Below are 17217 nucleotides of genomic sequence, written 5' to 3' on the forward strand. Positions count from 1 at the left end.
ATTTTTCTAAGAAATGTGTGCGATGATTTAAAGAAAGAATTTAATTTTACTAAATGGTAAATGGTAGCATATATGAGTTAAAAAAAAACGTTTATCATTTTGGCATGCAATAAAATAAATCAAGGACATACGATGGCAATGCGAGAGGTAATGTCCACATGACATTATGTAAGTCTTACTTGTAAATCTTACATAATGAGTTTAAGACATGATAGACCAGCATTGGATACAGTATCACAATGTAATCCAAAATGTTCTAATGGTCTTCTGAACGATATTTGCTTCTTCAGCAGTGCGGAGGATTGGACACCTATTGGCTGTTCACGTGAGAGAATGAATTGTGTACTATTGGCTCGGCATCTGATTGGCTTCACAATTCTGTCCTTCACTTGTGCTCACGCCCCTTCTCATAATGCAGCATGGGCGAAAGAATGTAACAAAATGACGGAACTGTAGCTGAGCAGAGCGATATCGCCTACCAGTAAATTGTTTCGTATGTTTGAACGAAAGGTGAGTTTCGGTGAGTAAGAATAGATATGACGATTGGCAAATTAATGTACAAAATGTCCCATTGTATTAATAATGTAATTTAAGTGCGGCAAATTTGAGGTTTGGTAGCTATCTACAATCTATTTCGCTAGCTAACTAGCTCGCTAACCTCATTGCAGCACATCAAGACGACGTTTTTGCCACGTTAGTAAAGTAGCTACAAATTAGCTGTTGGAACAGTATGCCATTAATGTAAATTGCTAGCTATTTTTCTTATTGAGCTAACTATTATAAATAGCACATGTAATCTTGTGGTCTGAAGCTAATGTCATTCTATAATGTACCACATACAGCACTTATTATTAGCTAGCAGTTTGCGAACCAAAACCCACTGTCACTGCCACCACTAGCCCGCATGTTGTTGGCGACTCACGAGCTAACCTCCCGTGACTCACATTGCACTCATAGCTGCCGCGTGGGGAGTACATGCACTTACCTGGTTGTCTATCTAGTTTGCAACGTGTTGACATTTACAAAACGTTTAACACTAGCAATCTGTCTCATAGGTCACCGTTAAGCTATTGTCAAACAATACAGCCAAAGTGAAGAGCAGTACTTTATTGGGAATAGACGAACGTTAGCAACGTAGCCTTTTGACTAGCTTGTAAACACACTACTGCTAGCTAGCTGCTACTATCCTAGCTAGTAGGAGGGATGTCTATGGCTATGCTGCAATAACTAGCTACCTACCTTAATCACATCCCAGGCCAGAGCATGGGACACGGTTCAGACATGGTTCACGGCAGTGTTATTATAAGCTAACGTAAGGTAGCTAGGCTAGCTGGATGCGTAGCTATCAAATAATGAATATCTAGTTGTATTGCAATGTTTTTTTGTAATACATTCTTTGAGCAGTCACATGTTTTGTCAAGTGGCAATTTACTTAAAACCCGCTTAGCTATAGGTTACATACTAACCATTTAACTAGATTTAGTGTGGTGTACCATTCATTGGTCATAGCGTTTGAGATGGATGGCTAGATCCACGAGTTGTGGAGTGTGGACAACTGGCCAAATCAACCAAAGCTTACTTTGTTCCTACATTCCTGTTAACTGTGGGTGTTACTTTGTCACATCGCTTACCAATGCTGGCGTTTTTTTTTTTATAGAACTAGCTATATTTACACCTCCAAATGCACGTGTACCCCTAGGCATGGATGGGTTCCCGTCTATTAAACATGTGTTTAATACATGATTTAGATTCTACAGTCTGGCAACACATTAGTGTACTGTCACTTATTTGGTGGTTCATTTACAGTAGAATGTTTGTTAAATGACAAGGAGTGGTTGATGGTTGCAAAGCATGAACTACATGTTTCATCAAGTATCATTAGGCATATATATATATATATATATATAAATTTAAAATCATGTTTTTTTTATATATACTGTTTTGTTAAACATCCCTGAATATACCTGTTTAAATAAGTACGTGGCTTAGTAAATTGCCCAATTTTAATGCATCATTGTCCATTTTACTATTGTGTGTATTCATTGGATTAATTTGATTTATTATTAGATCCTTGTAAACAATTCCATTCATTGGGGAAAAAAGGGTATTAAAGGTTTTCATTAATATTCATGTTAAATAGTCCACGAGTCAATACTTGATAGGTTTAAATTAGTCAATAGTACAGGCCTCTCTTGGGTTCGGGCTTGTGTGTAAACTACACATGTGGTCATCCTATTGCGTCACTGCAGTCAGCTGTGCCACTTCCCTGTGAGCTATGTCATCCTTAATTGTATCAGCATCGCCACATGAAGGTTAGTGTGCCCTTGTTGTGTATGCGATGCATGTGCAGCCCTCCCTCCCACCCTTACTACGTCACTGTCCACGCTCCCAAGTGAGGCTCTGATGCTCTCCCTCTTGCCCTGGTGGTGATTTTAGGAGTATAAATTGTTCATGTGGCGTGTGTGTGTGTGTGTGTGTGTATGTGGTTTTCGGTTCTTTCGAGCTTTTGATTGTTTGTAGCTTTTCCGATACCTTTTTTAAAGGCTTTAGTCAACAGGCTCAGCCTAATGCATGTTATGAACCTACATTTGTGGACAATTTCTGCCTTTTGGAGAAAATTGTATTTCACTCAGACAATATAGGTCTATGTTACTGCACTGATTCAAACTATTTTATTGTTTTTGTATTTGGATATTTGCAATGAATTTAGTGACAACTGAGATTGAGGCATATACGGAATGATGTTTGTCACTACACAGTCATCATTTTTCATTGAACCCAGTCTGCCAGCAGGCTACCACACACATCGGAAATGACACCTCAGTTGTCATTCACAGGCCAAATGGCTGACACAAGCAGCGGTGGTTGTGGAAACGTGAACCCTGTTATCTGCACAGACACCGCACTTTTGTTGAGGGGCCTACTGTTAAAGGGACAGTACAGTATAACCACCCTCTTGTTTCCAAACCATCTTTGTACAGGAGTTTAGAAGCCCAGTCTTTTCTCTTCTATTTTCTACTGTTGTAGATCTGAAGCCAATTCCTGGGCCTACAACTGAATGATTAGAGTGAGGCTACAGGAAGGGATTTGAGTACATTAACCAGTATGACAGAAAATTCTTCATGTGTGGTGGCCGTGGATACAGAAGAGTGGCGATGGAGAGATTCATTGCTAGAGGCAAAGAACATGAGTCTGATCCGGCAGATACAACAGCTGTGCCCACTGCCCCTCCCTCCCTCCCTTCCCTCCCTCCCTCCCTCCCTCCCTCCCTCCCTCCCTCCCTCCCTCCCTCCCTCCCTCCCTCCCTCCCTCCCTCCCTCCCTCCCTCCCTCCCTCCCTCCCTCCCTCCCTCACTCACTCACTCACTCACTCACTCACTCACTCACTCACTCACTCACTCCCGAGCTCACACACACACACTCCCACACATTGTGCCTACTTGTCTCTGTTGCATAACTGCATGGACAGGTGCCAAGTCCCCAACCTGGTTCCTCAGTTGCACTTACATGTGTTCCTGTGATATGGTCAGCTCCATGTCTTCACAGCACTGGGCCTGGGCGCATACAGTAAACTGTTATACAAAACACAAATAACCTCAGCTGTTATTTCTTCATTGTGAAAAAAGGGTTATTTCAGGAGAATTTGAGTCTGGGGTTCAGACACGGATCATTACAAATGTGTTTAAATCAACAAGGTCTGACAAATGGCAAATGATGTGGACGTTTTCCGTCTGACCCACAGTGATGCACCAACTATGCCGATAGTGGACAAACTCAAGGAGGCCCTGAAACCTGGACGGAAGGACTCCAGCGATGAGGGCGACCTCAACAAACTGCTGGCCTCTTCTGCCAAGAAGGTTCTTCTACAGAAGATTGAGTTTGAACCTGCCAGCAAGGGCTTCTCCTACCAGTTGGACAGCCTCAAGACCAAGTATGTGATCCTCAACCCCAGAACTGAGGGCGCCTCGGGACACAGGGCCCTAGAACCTGCCCAGATCAAGCGGCAAGGTACGGTGCCTTTACCTTGCTCAAATGTTTACAACAAATAAGCAGTAGGCTGGCGTGTATGGCTTTAGGCGTTTTCGTTTGCACAGATGAATGATTATGTCGATAATTCGAGCCATATGGGATTAAGGTCAGATTGCTAAGAAACGCATTAAGAGCATGATAAAAAAAAAAGAAGAATTATTCCACTTGTTAAAAACTGCAAATGAACTCGAACTTCTTTCGACAGTGTCTGAGAATGTGATTGGAGGCCAGGGCGACGGGATCCCGGCCCCTCAGAAGATGCTGTTTCCTGGGAACAGGCTGTCTATGAGATGGGAGCGTGTTTACAGAGTGGGAGCCGGCCTCCACAACCTGGGCAACACCTGCTTCCTCAACTCTACGGTGCAGTGTCTCACCTATACGCCTCCCCTGGCCAACTACCTTCTCTCTAAGGAGCACAGCCGTGCCTGTGAGTAGAGAGTGCGCGCGAGAGAGTACTTATGTTGACAGGCTAACTCATTTGTCCCGCATTGAGATTTATACAAAGTATCAATATCAATAATTCCACTGGCAGCAGTTGAATACCGGTGCCAAGTGAGTTCTGCCTTCCTCAGATTTACTGTTTGAGTTGTGACCCCTTCAGTGATTGTCCAACTTATCCAATGCCCAATGATTCCTGTGTGTTACAGGCCACCAGTCAGGTTTCTGTATGATGTGTGTAATGCAGAACCACATCATCCAAGCCTTTGCCAACACGGGCAACGCCATCAAGCCTGTCTCCTTCATCAGAGACCTGAAGAGTAAGAATGTCGTCACCACAGCAGATCATAGGGCCCATTTCATTTGGGGTGTTTTATTATAAGACAGGCCATGATGCAAATACAAATAAATACAGTTTTTTGATGTTATCGGCCACAATAGGCTCCCAGCAGAGGTGACAGGCCGAGAGCCTCCAGTGATGACATACTGAGCTGTCAGAGTAGCCAGTGACGGCAGCAGTGCCTTAGAGGAGCTGCAGGGCCCACTGCTGTGACCCCCCCCCCCCTTCTCCCCGAGTCCGACCCACTGCTCCCACACCCCTATCACAGCCTTGCCCCTCCCATTCTCCCTACCCCCCTTTTCCCTAATGTATGACTGCAGTACCCTCTCCCCCCTCTTGGGTTCACCTCCCCCTTTCCCGCCTCCCTCCTTTGCCCTCTCGGTCTCCTTGTGACTGCGGAGGGGACAGGGAGTAGCAGCATTAGCACAAAACCATAGACGCAGTAAGACTAACAGTCCACTCTGCTGACATTTTTATTTATTTTTTTACTCCAAAAGATCCTTTTCAGAAGACATTTTTTAAATATAAATATATATATATATATATATATATATATATATATATATTAAAAAAACTGTCTTGATTTCTGTATGCATTTTGTCTCTTGTTCAGTGCCCACCACCCCCTCTCAGTCTGTGGTGGTTGGGGCCTCTGTAAGCAGGTCACACGTATACCTTTGTCTTCCTCCTTGCTCTCAGGGAGGGGGGGGTTGGGCGGGAGTAGGTATGTAGGTAATCGTGATTAGTTAAATATTAGGTTACTAGGTTAAGTATTGTATCAGTGTCAGGCGCGTGTCGGGTGTTAGAGACAGCCAAGGTAACCACAGTGCCATTGTGTGTTCCTGCAGAAATCGCCAGGCATTTTCGCTTCGGGAGCCAGGAGGACGCTCATGAATTCTTGCGCTACACCATCGATGCCATGCAGAAAGCCTGTCTGAATGGCTACCCCAAGTAAGCTTGCCCTGATTCACGTGAATGTGGGTTTGAGAGCTGTCAGAAGGGGTCAGAGGTCACGTGTCTTGTGTGGTTACATAAGGACTGACTTCTCCTGCCGTCTCTCTTTTTCCCTCTCTGTCCGCAGGTTAGACAGGCAGACACAGGCCACCACCTTGGTCCACCAGATCTTCGGAGGTTATCTCAGGTCACGAGGTACGTCACCCTATACTATACTATATCACTGCAATACACGCTGTTCTGAATGATACCCAAAATAATTTTTCCAGTTAAAATCGGAGGATCATAATTCCCCCCTCCTACACTCTCTCTTTCAGTCAAGTGTTCCATTTGCAAAAGTGTGTCAGACACTTACGACCCTTACCTGGACATTGCTGTTGAGATTCGGGTAAGTCCTCCCTTAGTCGTACAGTCGGCTCCAGTCTGTTAGCTTTGACTGCATGTGTTGACTGGTGTTATGTCTGTCTTTTTCAGCAAGCAGCAAACATCGTGCGAGCTCTTGAACTGTTTGTCAAGCCTGATGTCCTTAGTGGAGAGAATGCTTACATGTGTGCCAAGTACGTAAAGTAGATCCAACGCATCCATTTTAACGGTGCAAACAAATGACATAACAGGCTTCTGATTTTAATTCACATTCACTCGTCCATCCCCCCCCCAAGGTGTAAGAAGAAGGTGCCGGCAACCAAGCGCTTCACGGTCCATCGGACGTCCAACGTGCTGACCGTCTCTCTCAAGAGGTTCGCCAACTTCAGTGGAGGGAAGATTACCAAGGACGTGGGCTACCCCGAGTTCCTGAACATCCGGCCCTACATGTCTCAGAGCTCCGGGGACCCCGTCATGTACGGCCTCTACGCTGTCCTGGTGCATTCTGGGTACAGCTGCCATGCCGGCCACTACTACTGTTATGTCAAGGTAAGGAATGGATTGAGGCTCTCGTTGAGATTGTTGTTGTTTGGAAGTTCTGAAGGCTGCTACTTCTGCAATGCTCTTTTTCTTTATTAATGTCCCATTGTTTTGCTGAAAGGCCTTTGTTGTCTTTGCTCTTTTAGGCTAGTAATGGTCAATGGTACCAGATGAATGACTCCATGGTCCATTCTAGCAACATCAAAGTAGTACTTAACCAGCAGGCTTATGTTCTCTTCTACCTGAGGTAAGATCTCGTCACTGTGGACAGTCTGGTTATTCAACTCCCATCTATCATTGGGAACTTACCCCCACCCCCCCAACCTCTTTTGTTTCTTAGGCTTGGGGACACCAAGAAGAACGTGGATGGGCAAATCACAAAGCAGGGAATAATGCATTCTGGGAAGAACAGCATGTCATCTGAGCAGCTGAGAAAGACCAACCTGAATGGGCCCCTCTCCTCCCCACAGGTCACCAAGGTATGGGGCCTCATGGCAGGAACATCCATCCATTTTCTCAGTGCCTTTGGAGCATAATAATCTAATCTTCTGATGTTTTATTTTTTACCTTTTTTAACCACCATAGAAGCTGGAACCGGCCCAGCTGCGCAAAATCCAGTCCATGGACGGGGGTTTGGGTGTTCCTATATCTAGGAACGGTGTCAGCATCCAGCAGCCCAAGCTGTCCAACGGTATATCTTCTGCTTATGGCCCCCCCAAAGTACCGGGGGGTCCCACCATGATCGAGGAGCCCTTCAAAAAGCTGAAGAAGCCCTTCGCCCCGAGCCAGGCGCAGTCCCGCTGCAGCACCCCTGCCATCTCCAACGGCGTGGCGAGGTCCGACGGAGGGAGGCACAGTGGGAGCGAGGGCAGGGGCATGGCAGCATCTACCTCTCTCAAGTCCCTGTCAGACTCGTCCTCAGCGGAAACCTCTGACTCCAAGGTACGCGCACACACAGAAACACATACTTACAGACGCACACAGACTCGCACATGCACACAGACACACCCAAACTCACACACACACACACACAGAACACAGGACACAAAGTATTTGATGTGGGTATATTATTCGAATAGAACAATACGCCTTGCTATTGTCAGGATTCCATTGGTCCTAAAAGTGCTCCGGTCGGAGAGACCTCCACCGCTCCCAGGACGGGTTCCAACGGCATGGCCTCCCCAGCCAAGAGTGCAGACCGGCTGGGCACAGAGGAGCAGAAGACTGTCAAGCTAAAACCCCCGGCCCTTAACAACATCACATCAGAAGCCACCAGCACCATGTCCCCCCCACCCGCCAAGAAACTGGCTCTGTCTGCCAAGAAGGTGAGCCGGCTAGTGGGGTTGTGGGTCTGCGCTTCTCCTCTTGTCATGTGTTTGCTGCCTGCTGCCTGTCCTTCACCCTGGTCCCTTAGTTGTAAGCGCGCTTCCAAAACATGCCTCCAGAAAGCAGTAGGGCACATGCAGTAGTACTTTGGATCTGCTTTAGTCAGCTGTGGGTGCTCAGACAATCCGCCATTGTCCCTGTACTCCTTAACGCACACCGGAGCGCCGTCTTTTAGAATTTCTTTGTCTTCTTTTTTTTTTTTTGGTTTTCAGTTTCAGTTCTTTTCTTCTAACCATTTCTAATACTTCTCTGTCATAACCTCTCCTTTTTGTTCTCCTCCCATCATTTTTCTCCCTTCCGTCTTTCAATGATTTTCCTCCTTATTTGACCCCCCCCCCCCCCTCCTTTTTGTCATGACCATGGCAATTTTTTTTAGACCACCAAGTTTTTATTTATGTCGATAACTGCAGGCCAGTCGCAGCCGGACTCAGAGCAGCACTGATGCTCCGCCACGCCAGCCACCAAGTGACCCCACGCACCCAGCTCAACTTCACACTCTCACCTCCGCCTCACCCACCCAAACCCCCAGGTAGGACCACACAGAGAAACACACTCCACAAACATCTTACTAGTGCAGCCACACCCGCTGTGAAACACACACACACACAACAAAACTCTCCACCCACAGCCCAGATACAACGTGAGATTAGTGGACGCGAATGCTGCACTGTCTGGCTGCATGCGGTTTCCTGAATGTTGTCCGCCTGTTCCTCCTCCTCCTCCTCCTCCCAGGGCTGGCCCATTCCATTCATCCAAACTGCAGTCTCCACCCACAGCCCCCACCCACTCAGGCCTCCCACTCAAACACCAGAGTCCAGAGAAACAGCCCCCCGTCTCCACCATGCAAAAACCAAACTCCAACTCCTCTCCCAAAACCAACGGGCTTCACTGCCCGTCTCCAAAGCCCCCCAGAGCCAGCCTCCCGGAGCCAGGCCTGAGAAGCCCCCCAGGGCACGCCGACGACACCACCTCCCCTCCGCCGAAAAAGAAGAAGAGGAAGAAACGCCGGCGTTCCGAGATGGAGGAGGAGCCAGCCAGCGCCCCTGAACCCCTGCAGGTCGAACCTGCCAGCACCCCTGAACCCCTGCAGGTCGAACCTGCCAGCGAGAAGAAGAGGAAGAAAAGGAAGAAAAAGAGACGGCGGGAGGAGGAGGAGAGTGGAGACGGATCCTCGATCAAGAGGGAGTGTGTGCAGTCCCATCTGGAAGCCCTAACCCAGGAAGAGGACTGGTGTCAGGGCGGGGCCTGGAGGCTCAACCCTCCAGGCCCGGAGCAGGCCCGGCCGCAGGCCCAGCCTGTGGACGCTCCGGACCCAGAGTCCCCTGAGAAGGCTCCGCCGGTCCCTCTGCAGCCTCAGGGAGCGCAGGGGTCTGACGCCACGTCGGGTTTGAAGAGGAGGAAGAAGAAGAAAAAGAAAAAGAATCGACCGGAGGACACCGCATCGGCGTGTTTCGTTCCAGGAAGGTCAGATGAAATCTTGCGTCATGAATCATAACGTCAGAAAATGCTGATTTGTTACGTCTTCAGTAGACTGACTTGGGTCGTGTTGTATTTTCTCTTGTATTTTTGGGGGGGTTGTTAACTCAACAGACCTGATTCTAAATGTTACCAATGTATTCACAGCAATGCAGGGAGAAAGCACGCAGTAGCGGAGCACGACGCCGGAGAGTCTGTGGAGCCGAAGAGAAAGAAGAAGAAGAAGAAGCGGAGGCTAAAAGAGGAGCCCAGTCTGTGGGAGGAGAGCAGGCGCCCAGCGGACCACCCCAGCACGGAGCCCCAGGCTGCAGAGACCTCTCCTGCAGAGAAGGCTGTGCAGACTGCCAAGAGCAGCAGAGCCGGGACAGGTTGGTGCTGCAACACACACGCGCACACAAACACGCTTGCCTCAAACCTACTCAGGCTGCAGGGAAAAGGGATGCTCTCCTGTTGCCATGCCAACGTGAAACCTGCCGTCTCACCCCTCTCCCCAAATAATATCCGTGGACAACATTTGGCAAACGTCCTGATTATGGATATCAGTAAAGGGGGACCTGTTTTTCCTGCCCTCTGAGCTGGTGTTGTTGTGCAGTGTTGACTCTCTCCCCTCTTGGTCCAGCTTCAGTGGTGGTGTGGGACAGCCAGGTGAAGGAGGGCTTCAGGCGATCCAAGGGCCCTGCGGATGAGCAGGAGGCGAGCAAGGAGGCGAGCAAGGAGGCGCCCCGCCCCGCCCCCCTGGCCTGGGACGGCATAAAGAGCAGCAGCGTGGTGGAGGAGCTCCTGAAGAACTCTGCAGACAAGGCCTACGGAGCCCAAGGTGAGAACACGGACCAGGGGTCCGGCCTCGCGTAGAACCGTCGGGAGACCAAACGATGTCCGGTCCTGCACTTTCGAAGTTGACTTTTTGGTTCTGCCAAATGCTGTCGAATAACTGACGGGTTGGTAGCCGTCGCTTGTGGAGATTTGCTGACCTGGTGTGTGTCTCTAGTCCTCAGCTGGGAAGGAGAAGCCTCTGCCATTAGCAGGGATGCCATAGAGGATGCCCGCAATGCCAAATATGACACGGTGATCGATGAGTGGGACGAGGATTTCGACAGTGGAAAGGTGAGCGGGCGTTCTTATTGTTGTGATTGGGTATCTCGAGGAACCGATGTCATTCAAGTAGCATCGCAAGCCCTCTTCTGTGTTGTCCTTATCAGGCAAGCAAGATAATAGCGCAAGTATACCCAACATCCGCCTGTGACACTTCCGACCCTGTTCTTAACCCTCATTGTTGTGCTTGGAACGGATGAAACAGGTGAAGAAGATGAAGAAGTATAAAAGAGAGAAGTGGAGGAGTGGCAACAGCTTCCAGATGATCCAGGATAGGAAGAGTATGTGGTCCGTCACCCCTGGGGGGAAGAGGAGCTGCTTTGGGTTCCGCCGCTGACGCCAACCGCATCGGTCACATGACGACACAGTTTGGTAAAATGGGGTTTTAGCTGATAAGCCCCACCCCCTCCCCCCTCCCAGAGGGAAAATGATATGTAACTGGGAGGGGGGGGGGGGGTGAAGGGGAGAGGAGATATGTTAGTGAGAAGGACTCACTCATGAACATGAGATGCGGCCATTTCCACCAACATTAGGGTCACCGACACATTGGAGAATAACACAGTAAATGGCAAAAACGCTACAAAGCCGAATCCGCAGACTGCCCTTAATACAGCTTCTTACTATTTAACCCCAATTTTAATACTAAATAATACAGGAAACTACTGGAAAACCTCTAGGATTCTAACTTGTACATCCTGGAAATTTCCCTTGTATCAATTTGATGTGCTGCGTAAAGCATTTTTGTGTCAGAGATTAAATACGATGATGCAACCTTCACCTACCTTGTGGAAGACTGCACTAAGCTGCTGTTCAGTCTAACTTAAAACCCCCCTATAATGATGCCAGCGTATGCCCCTGGTTTCTTGTTGATCATTCGTAGAGGTTAATGGGACGTATGTGCAGACATTCATGGAGACTTGTTGATATTCACATTTGGCCTTTTTGTTTGTAAGGACCTGTTTTACCATACTGATATTAATCCAAACCACTCTGCTTCTAAAAATGTATATCTCCCAATCAAGAAAGGGCCCAGTCCAACCAGTTTTAGCTTTTGTTTTCTTCTTCTTTTTTTAGCAAACCATTGAAAAATTGTATTTGAGGTTTGATTCTAATGTTTTAGTTTTTATGCCTTTTTTTTGTTTGTATTTTATTTAGCCACCATGCTTCCTGGTATTTATTCAGGATCCATTTTGGCGGCTGCTGTTAAAACCCAATTGGACATATCACTGCTTCATTTGCTTTCTTATTCATTTGCTTTTGTGTCTGCTTAAACAGTAGAGGTCAGTGACCTACCTTTAAGTGCAGGTGAGAGGGTTGGGGTGAACAGTTTGAGTCTATGTAAAATGTCATCTTTAATCTTTTGATAACCGGCATGTTCTCAGTGCAGCTACCTATTGATGTCTGCTGCTTCTCATCTGTCACCTGAACTCTAATCCTGTACCATATCACATCACTGTATGTGTCATTATTTAAAGCACATTATTAATGTATCGTCAATACATTATTGTTCATTGTTAGGCATGTTTCTTTTATGAATTACTGGCCTTAACAGTTACTTTTGTGTTTCACTCAAATAAAACAGGTTCCATTGCCCTCTGTCAACACATTGTTTTAGATTGAGGGTGTTCTATGCTATTGCTGGATCGTTTTCCCCCAATCTGAACTCTATGCAATACTTTTGACAGTCCAACTGGTCACCTGGAACTGGGGTGTGCCTCAGGAACGCGGTCATTCAACAACTCAGCCACCTCTCTCACCCAACCATACCCCTCCCATGTCTGACCACCAGTCTTCCCCCGGACCCAGATTCATACCATGTCCATTTTTACCCTGTAGGTTTTATACCAGTGTGTCAGGGGGGGAAACAAACAAGGGATCTTCTTCCATTTATCTGGGCACACATGCTGTATGTAGAGATTCTAGTAATTATACAAGATGCTTTGCCAATGTAGAAGCTTGTACAGTCCACCTTGTGTCCCCTGTCATTGCTGTACAGTCACCTTCTCGTTACTTTCATTCTAGAGATGTTGCCTTGAATTGGCTTTACAAAGCATAGGATAATATGTTATGAATATATTAATTTAAAGAAAAACTCACAAATCTTTAATGTGCTGATATTCACATACAATTGGTTGTATTTAAGGGTTGGTGAATTGTAAACTAGAAAACCTATCTGCAGATGTTTGTTCATTTTTGTGTATGCAAGACATGCTGTTAGATTTTTTCTGTGAGACCTTAACTATGTTACTGTAGTGTCATACAGTACAGGAATATGGTATCGACCTATTCTAGTTCCATAGAAAGTGTTAATGTTGACTGTGAATTATATTGTTCAATTCTCAAGGAAACATACGCAGGAGAACATAATAGCGGTGTGAATGAATGAATGGCCCAAAACGTTTGCATCGATGTTTCAATTTTGCACCTCTTTTTCTGACCAAGGAGACATTTCATAATGGAGAGGACTCTTGCAAATACATAACGTGATTATACAAGTGCAATAAAGTTGTGACTTTTGTGAACATACATGGTGGCGGTGTCTTTTTCACATTGTACGTCTTAATTAATACAGATAGTTCCAATTTTGTCACAAGTTCACAGAAAATAAAGTTAAACCTCGTGACATCACATCTGAAAGGCGGGGCTATGTTTGCCGTCTGGAAGATCAGGAAGGGATGGACAGACGCATCTCTAACCTACTGCTGTATCTTATCAACTAACGATTTCACGTAAAATGACTTAACTTCACGTGCAATAGAGAAAGTGCGATACCTCTGAGGTTGTACTACGACCAGGCGGACTACGGACAAACGTGGGTGGAAGAAACACATTGGGTGCAGGCAGGTACTTCGCAGAGGAAAACCCACCACACTAGGCTAAGCCTGCAGCAACGTCAGGATGGATGGAGAGAATTACGGTGGGTCCTTTACGATAACGAGATTCAACATAGTTTGGTACCTTATTAGGCCTACAATCAGCCGTGTGCCGGTTTGTTGCTATACATAAACAATCTAATAAGAATTGTCAAAGCGTTGGTTCTCTTAAAGGCAAGATGACTATAATAATCGCAGAATAGTGTTTTGTCTGTTTTTACTATTGACTGAAGTTCTCTGGTCTTCTTACCTGATCAGCAGGTAAGCTATAGAGTAGCTCTTGTGGAAATCTTGGAAAGGAAAAATACACACAATTATGGACAGTATCAACGGCGTGATTATATATGAAACATTCTCAGAATAAACTCAATGATCGGTGACATATCCATTACAAGGTATTGACTAATGAAACATTCACTTTACTGAAAAATGTATATTTTAAGTTTGTTTATTGTAAAAAAAATATATGATATAATTATTGGGCTTATCTGAGATTTTGTATTACATATCATAGACAGGATATGCAGGCACCAGATACTGTAAACAGGACCATAATGGGAACACATATCATTAGAGAAATGACTGATACATAGGCTAAATGAGATCATGAGGGCTTCATGGTCATCCTTCATGATGTCATGCCACAGCCTTGGCCCAATGGCTCCTGATTATGATGGAGGTTTCATCTAAATTATTTATCTGTTAGCTGGCTGAGTGCTTAATGTATCTCAAAATAGACCATGCAGCAATGGCCTCCTTGGAAGATATCATCTGAAGCTTTGTTCAAATGGTGCGGCCTGGTGCTGGTGAAATGATGTCACTTTCTGTACTTACACTCTTGTACACAGAATCACTGTTGTCTGCAGTCTTATTTTCACACTTTGAGCCCGTTTTGAGTTCTTTGGAATCACCTTCATAGCTTTACCATGCCTATAATATATCATATGGTTGCATGTCAAGAGTAAGATTGAGGACTACATAGTAATATAGTCAGCATGTTCATGACACACTCATTCAGTGACGCTCACAACACAATCAGCGAGTTGTGAGTCATTTGAGAGTAAGTGACTATTCAGTATAGCTGAAACCTTGTAAGGACAAAGGTATTCTTCAATTGTCGAGATATTGTCCACATGTGTGGGTGTCCCTAGTGGGAAAGAGGAAAGGAGAGAGAACCAGGAGAGTTAGAGATACTAGCCTATTAAAACCTTCATCTCTACTTTCTTACCCTGCTCGAATGTTGTTGTGGTCGATCCTCTCAGCCAGTCCAGCCAGAGCTTTCGAAGCAAACAGAGGTTGTGTTGGGTGTGGCTACTTGGCTTGAATTACATAATGACAGAGAGCTGTAGAGCGTCAACAGATCTATTCTTTTTTCAATATGGAATTGTGCTACCTCTGTGCTTTAGGTTTTGATTGCTTCATTTATGATTCTGTGCACATGGAGGAGGAAGTACAATGACAGCAGCCTGGTTTGTACACATGCTGTTTTTCTCAGGTGTGATAGCAGGTGCATGTGGTCGCTGCGGTTATGACAGTTAGATTGCAGATTCTTTTTTCTTCTCATACTGTCAATAGACAGATCTGCAATCTTTCCTCATGTGCAAAAAAAAGACGGGTGGACATGAGTGGTTCTTTGTTGTTGTTAGGTTACTATCTTGCCCACCAGGCCTTGGACTCCTTTGATAAGATAGGTCTTTGTTTGCAGCTCTGTATGAGTCTCTCTGCCCTCACGCCAGAAACACTGAGACTGAAATCATAGAAGCAGCCACGTGCCAAATCCCTGTACAGCATCTAGCCACATCCTGTGGTATAAAAAATAAAAAATAAAAAACATGCAAATGAAAACGAGATGAGTTTCTTCTGAGCGGATGTGAAAGGATCGCATGGGTGCGTCCGTATGAAACTGGATGCGTCAGTACCCACTGTAAGCATTCGGTCTGAACATCACTGCCCCCTATCATCCAGCTTCCCTCCCCTGCTTGGTGTTGGTGGTTGTTCGTCAGGATGGAAGGGGTGCTACAGCAGGCCGCTGTGCCTGTGTGGGTGTTCCGCCAACACTGTTCTGTGCAGCTAACACGGATCTCTAGCTGGCTGAGGTATCCAGGCATCCAGATAGCATCGCTCTCCATTCAGTTGTGTGTTTGATTTCAGACTAGCCTGGAACACGTTTTCCAGTTTGCTGTATTGAAATGTAATAACTATGGATCTTTCAAGGCTTGTTTTTGTGTCATCCAAAGATTTATCTGCACATTGAGGGACACTAATTGAGGAAGTAACACAGATTCTCAACATGTGTCAGCACTACAGAGTTTAATAATTTCAAGATGACTTCTTACCTTTAACATCCACTGGGTGGCAGAGTTGTATCACAATGAACAGGAATGACTTTCAGTACAGCAGAAGCAAGAAAGGTAACTTTGTAGAACACTTCATCAGTCAAGATAATGACTTATAGGCCTGATAACAAAAGATGCTGATTGTTTGGGACAGCTCAGTCAGAGAGAGTTGTGTGGTATGACATTCGATGCACGATGCTAGAAGATCTGTATCACTCAGCTGTTTTCGATCTGGCTTCAAGGCCATGCTTCCGAGAATCACAGTTCTGTTCCTCTCTGAAACCTTCAAAATAGTGCATACTTAAGCATGTGTCTGTTTGCGTGTGTGTGTGTACGTATGTGGATGAGCGGACTGTTATAGTATGTTTGTGTACTGTATATGTACCAGTGTTCTGTCTGCAGTATGAATGTAGAAGAGATCAGCAGCAGTGTAAGAATTAGCTCAAACAATGCACCAGCTTTATGCTTCCCTTTCCTCAATTAATCATTGTGACTGGTGGGTATAAATGGCTGCTGTGGGTTGAAATGGGGTGTGTGAGTACTCGAGTCTAATAGTGGTATGGGCATTGCTTACTACAATCACTCATGCGGGTCTATTTCAAGACTTGAGGAGGTTGTATCCATCATCATTAACCGAAGCAATTTGGCTTCATTAGCTTCATTAGGACACATATATACTTTGGAGAGAGTGACGCATGCCCATTACTAGATGTCTAACTCACACACAGAGCCGACAACCTATGTTTTTAGCATCCAAGCCCTCCGCCCACCAGTTTTCCGTCCCATGCTCCCTTGCAGGTGGCGGCAGGAAGTTTCTGTCAGAAAAGCTTCTTCTTCTGCAAAGAGCCACCACAGAACACAGCTGAGGAGGCAATTTCTTGTCTTTTTTCGAAAAGGAAACCAAAGCAAAGCAGAAGCCACATTTGTGCTGACTAGCCCATGCTGGGTGTCACAGTTTGTCCTGTGACAGTCTTGTTCCTCCGGACGACATGCAGCTGCAGCTGACCGAGGGGGGTCTTAGATAACGGTCTGACCCTTCAGCTCGTGTCTCATCTGTCCCCGGCTCACCTCTCTTGGCACGGGGGCCGGGGTTGGAGCTCTGGGCATGGAGCTGCCACCACACACCCCTCCTCCCCACCCTCTCTGTCCCAGCTGTGCCCCCTGGTCCTCCTCACTAATTGTCGCTTTGCTCAGTCAGAGTCACGGAGCTCTCACTGCTCTGAGGGCTCTGTCTCATAAGCCGACGAGAAGAGACCGGTGCAGAATGACACAGAGAGATAGATGTTATTGTTAATGAGCAATCTCGGCAGGCCGTGTGACTGACGGCTGGACAGGTCCACGGTGACAGGTGAATGGAGTCCATTCTCATGGTGTTTGAGATGCTTTGAATTT

General features: G+C 46.2%; 1 protein-coding gene across 3 annotated transcripts; it reads left to right on the top strand.

Annotated features, from left to right (window-relative positions):
- Positions 1-398: 398 nt before the first annotated feature.
- Positions 399-13142, top strand: usp36 (ubiquitin specific peptidase 36). Of its 3 annotated transcripts, none has more exons than XM_084678114.1 (19): positions 399-520; positions 3742-4007; positions 4234-4455; positions 4676-4786; positions 5654-5756; positions 5887-5954; positions 6077-6147; positions 6234-6316; positions 6419-6671; positions 6809-6909; positions 7003-7141; positions 7248-7604; positions 7766-7987; positions 8459-8577; positions 8781-9512; positions 9672-9892; positions 10144-10341; positions 10513-10628; positions 10822-13142. In XM_084678114.1, exons 2-19 carry the CDS (start codon positions 3755-3757, stop codon positions 10951-10953), a joined length of 3501 nt encoding a protein of 1166 aa, XP_084534240.1. In that variant the 5' UTR covers positions 399-520; positions 3742-3754; the 3' UTR covers positions 10954-13142. The 3 variants fall into 3 exon arrangements, with proteins under 3 accessions (XP_084534240.1, XP_084534241.1, XP_084534239.1); XM_084678115.1 differs by having other exon boundaries at positions 399-510; XM_084678113.1 differs by lacking the exon at positions 399-520 and having other exon boundaries at positions 3355-4007.
- The last annotated feature ends 4075 nt before the right edge of the window (positions 13143-17217 follow it).

Source organism: Hypomesus nipponensis, chromosome 17 (assembly GCF_054491055.1).
Source record: "Hypomesus nipponensis isolate SF chromosome 17, ASM5449105v1, whole genome shotgun sequence".
NCBI lineage: Eukaryota > Metazoa > Chordata > Actinopteri > Osmeriformes > Osmeridae > Hypomesus > Hypomesus nipponensis.

Bases quoted from the DNA above. Each gene is read 5' to 3' on its own strand.
- usp36 (XM_084678113.1), top strand. From the start codon at position 3,704: ATGGCAAATGATGTGGACGTTTTCCGTCTGACCCACAGTGATGCACCA. The intron at 6,672-6,808 runs GTAAGGAATGGA...TTGCTCTTTTAG, and splicing joins ACTACTACTGTTATGTCAAG to GCTAGTAATGGTCAATGGTA. The intron at 7,988-8,458 runs GTGAGCCGGCTA...CGATAACTGCAG, and splicing joins TGGCTCTGTCTGCCAAGAAG to GCCAGTCGCAGCCGGACTCA.